General features: G+C 51.5%; 1 protein-coding gene across 1 annotated transcript in view; it reads right to left on the reverse strand.

Moving 5' to 3' along the window:
• CSF1R (colony stimulating factor 1 receptor) overlaps positions 1-4,061 on the reverse strand; it is a 20,591-nt gene extending 16,530 nt beyond the window's left edge. Inside the window, 1 exon segment of the mRNA XM_008628911.2 lies at positions 3,866-4,061. Coding sequence (XP_008627133.1) covers positions 3,866-3,914 — 49 coding nt within the window. The 5' untranslated portion in view covers positions 3,915-4,061.
• Positions 4,062-4,381: the final 320 nt, after the last annotated feature.

Here is a 4,381-nt window from a genome sequence, read left to right on the forward strand (position 1 = left end):
TCTCTACTTTGAAGATGCCTTCTCTGCTGGCTGAATAAAGGGGAACCAGGGTCCTACTCCAGCCTTGGTGTCAGAGGGAAATATTTTTTCCCCATTTTGTCCTGTCAGCAAGTTCTTTGAGTCACCACCTATATTTAGGGTGGGGGGAAGTGCACAATGAATCAGTGCTGTGGGGTTGGGGAAGAAGTGGTACAGCCACCCCACGTCAGGCCCTCAGGGAGGACAGGAAACACATTGCAAAGGGCTATCTGTGCTTGAGGGGCTCTGCACCCCCCTCCAGCCCCTATCCAGGGCTATTCTCCCACTTCTGCTTTCCTTCCCAGTCTCTAACCCGTCCTCACATCTTAAAGGGACACACACCCTCATTCAAATAATACTGAGCATAAGGGACCTGGGCAATTTATCAATTCACTGCTCTGCAGGCGGTGATCCTCCTGCCATGGACGCTGTCCCTGTAGCAGCCAGCAGAAGCACACCCTCACCGTCATCCACCCCTGATCACAGCTCTTTTGGGGAGGAAGGCGATGCCCAAGGTACAGCTGTGTGTCCTGTGCTACCAGCTGTGCTCAGGGCTGTGCCACCCAGAGCACACATCAGAGCCCAAAGAGCAGCCTTTATGCCATCTTGGGCTGGTGACTCCCTCCTTGCAACAAAGGGTGGAGAATATGAGACTCAAGACCCCGGAGGGCATTCTGGTTGTAACAATGACACAGTTGTCATGGGGGAGCTCAGACAAGGCCTAGATCAAACTCACTGGCCCTGTGGGGAGAGGCGGAGGACAAGGATCTTCAGAGCATGGAATATTTGACATTTTATCTCCCTGGTTTTTTGTTGCTGTTGTGTTGCTTTGTTTGTTGTTGTTGTGTTGTTTGTTTGGGGTTTTTAGGGGAGGGGGGGTTGATGCTTTTATCTTCCTATGGAAAGAGGAGAAGCCTCATTTACTTCCAGAATGGAGAAAAATATACCCCAGAACAATTTAAAAAGCTGAGTTTTCCACATATCTGAGGCAAAACATTCCTCCCTTTTTGCTAAGCTGTGCTTTCTAGTGGGGCTTGTTATTTCTGTTGCTTTAACTCTTTGTCACTGGATCCTTTTCCCTCACCTACTCTCTGCTTTGGCTGTCAATCCACATCCAGGGCTTTGGCACCATTTCATGGGGAGCCAAACTCTTTGATTCAGAGTTGTATTCAAACTTGTTCGGGGAAGGACCATGTTGTAACTTGTCCTTGGCCGCAGCAGGAGAACAAGGAAAGTAAATAAAACAAACAAGAGTCATCTCATCTTTGTTGTCACCAGCTTACAGTTATGACTGAGATGCTATGGCAGAAAAGGCGCTGGGTAGGTGCTCTCCAGAAGGGTGATGAAAAAGCCCTCAGGCTGTCACTAGAGACTCCCACCAGCAATACAACCACCACACGAGTGGAGTGAGGACAGACAAGGCAGAGACACTAAATGCGGGACAAGGCAAGGTGAAGGTCACCCAAGCACCCACTCCTTCATGTGTGCTGGGGGAAGAGTCAGAGCAGTGGGTCCTTCTCCAGAATGGGGAAGCAGGGCTGCAGGGGGACGCTCTCTCCCTGCTGACCACTGTGCAATCTTGCACGAAGGCCAAGGATGTCTCCCTTCTGCTCTCCAGCAGCTTCCGCAGCACTGCCAGTAACTGCTGGCCAGAGGTTTTACCACGCTTGGGTTGTGTAACCATGACCTCTCCTTACAGCTGCAGACTCTGTCCCTGCTTCTCCTATGCCAGCCAAAACATTGCTTTCCTCTGCTGAGCGTTTGGTGAGGAAGGAGAAGTGAAGGCTGGTATGGCAGAAGTGCCCAGGATCCTTACCACAGAAGCCAGCCCCCAGGATCTTGAGTTAATCCTGGGGAAAAACTAGGCTGAGGTCTGGCCCTGAGAAGGACCCATACCAGACCTGAGCTCCCTTTGTCCCACCCTCAATGATAGCAAGGAAAAGTTTGATTTCTGAGGACCCCTTCCCTGGAGTCACCTACAATATCTGCGGACCAGGGATAGAGAAAAATGTGCTCATCACAGCTCTGCTTGGGGCTTCTACTTCAGAGGTTTAGCTTACCCACAGTAAGAAAACAAAACCCCTAGGAATACATCTCAAGATGGCCAAGAATACAGATACAAGATGATTTGGTTTAAAACATTTCCTCTGCTTGATCTGAGCCCCTTATCAAGTCACAACAATCACATTACATCAGCCCTGGGTGCTCACGGAAGATGCACTTGCAATCCAAGAGGTAGGAGAAGGAAGTCAGGCTCTGACTCCAGCTGGAGGTTGGTTACTTTGTAGAGCCCTGGCATGATGCAGCTTTGTGCTGCAAATGGCCAGCAGTGCTGGTACTCACACTAATGTGTGTCCTACAGCCTGACATGGCAGACAGTGCCTCATGAAGATGTCACAGCTGCAGACCTGCATTGGCCAGTGGCTCAAGGAACCTTTGGAGAGATCCTGACAGCTATTGTTACAATCTCTCATGGATCTGTATTAGACTTGCCTAGTCCCTATTATCTTTAAAAACCACAAGGAATTAAATACCCTGCAGCCTTCACAACCCATTCCCAGCACAGCAGAACTAGAAAATTCTGCTCAACATGTTTCAAATGTCACTTGAAGTGAAACAATAAGTGAGAGGGATGCAAATTTCCTGGGCTGAAAACACGAGCACTGCAGTGGCTCAAGAAGGATTTGCTGCCCACCTGTCCCATGCTGAATGCATTCCCCACAGGCTGCCCCCTTCCAGGGAGGACTTCACACCACAGTCTCATTGTGCCCCCAAGCATGCTCAAAAGGAAAATTAAGGCAAGTGCCACACAGGACCTGAGAGGTTCCCAGCACTTCAAAATGCCAGATTAGTAATACTGGTTTCCACCTCTTTGGTTGTAAACCTCAAAAATGGCTTAGTGACTCTTTTTTGAGGTTGGTGGGTTATCACCTCCTGGCCATCTCTGCAGCCTCAAAAAGCAGGCGTGTTCAGCTTTCCCTTCTTGGCTGCCTGAGTTCTGTTTCAATCACATCCTGGCTCTACAGCCCTGTTGTGTGTACCAGCACCATCAGAATCCAGCAATCCTCAGATACTCCAGCTGGGCATGAGGTCCTTTGGAAGGTGCCAATGTAGCTGATTTTCTGACTCCTTTACTTACAGACCAAACATCTCCAACTCCTTCCTCATTTGAGCAAAGTGTTATTTAGGAGACAGCTTCCCTCAGGACACAGAACCATTCCTTCATTGTAAACCCTCTCCAGATCCGAGGAATGCGAAGTTTCCCTCTCCCATCTCCCCACAGCCAAGGCTCTGCCTATGCTAAAGTGCACCTCTCCATCCTCCTTGGCCTTACCTTGGCAGGGCTGCAGGCAGCCAAGAGCAAGCCAGGCACCAGAGCCAAGACAGACCAGCAGCACACCCTCTTTCCACCACTACCCTCCCTCTCTAATTGCAGCCAGCTCTGGATGACCTGCAGAAAGCTGCTACAGCCAAGTCTGCACTGAGTTCCAGTGCTGGTGTCTCTTCCCTGCAGTGCCACAGAGCAGACACATTCTCCCTACCCATGCCAAGGATCCTTGAACGTGCTCACAGCAGTGTCCAATTCATGCAGCAGCCTCCAGAAACAGGGACCATCCCAGCCCATAGCAGCCTTTTGGGACACATGGCTGCGAGCTCAGCTTTGCCCTCCACCTCCAGGAGCTGCGTGCCTGTTAGTCCAGCTTCAGCACAGCCCCATCCCGCCAAGGCCATGACCCCTCCTCACCTGAGGAGGAATGGAGCACTCATACCAGGCACCCAGGAAACCCTCACCACATCCTAAAATTCCCCTAGAGTGATGTGGGGCTTTGGGAGTCAGTACACTTACCATGCCAGAAGCCAGCTGCGGCGAGCAGCAGGAGGAGAGCAGGACCCATGACCCCAGGGACCGTGGTGTCCCCAGCCTGGAGCTGATGCAGCTGAAGGATCCTCTCGAGCAGTGGGTGCCTCTTCTAGTGGGCACCGTCCCCAGTGCTCCCTTGTCGGGAGCTTCTCCTTTCTGAGCTGACCACAAGTTAACAAATTCCCTATTTTGTTTGTTTTTGAAACGGGGGAAAAAAACAGGCCATGCTTTGTCACGTCACCAGTGACAAGCCCCACGGCAGAGGTGGAGCCATGCACACACCCTGCTGCACGGTCCCCCTGCTGGTGGGGGTCCCCCTCAGGTCTCAGAGAGGAGTCCAGCCCCAGACCAGTGCCCAGGGCTGGCAGGGGCCACTGCACCATGCAGGGGTTTGGGATAATCCTGTTCTCTGGCTTCTGCCACTCCAGTCCCCAGGGACATTTACACACTTTTGTCTTGCTTGGGAACACAAAGTGTCCGCACACTTGCTGGCAGTGAATG

The sequence above is a fragment of the Corvus brachyrhynchos genome, unplaced genomic scaffold (genome assembly GCF_000691975.1).
Source record: "Corvus brachyrhynchos isolate BGI_N302 unplaced genomic scaffold, ASM69197v1 scaffold21, whole genome shotgun sequence".
Lineage (NCBI taxonomy): Eukaryota > Metazoa > Chordata > Aves > Passeriformes > Corvidae > Corvus > Corvus brachyrhynchos.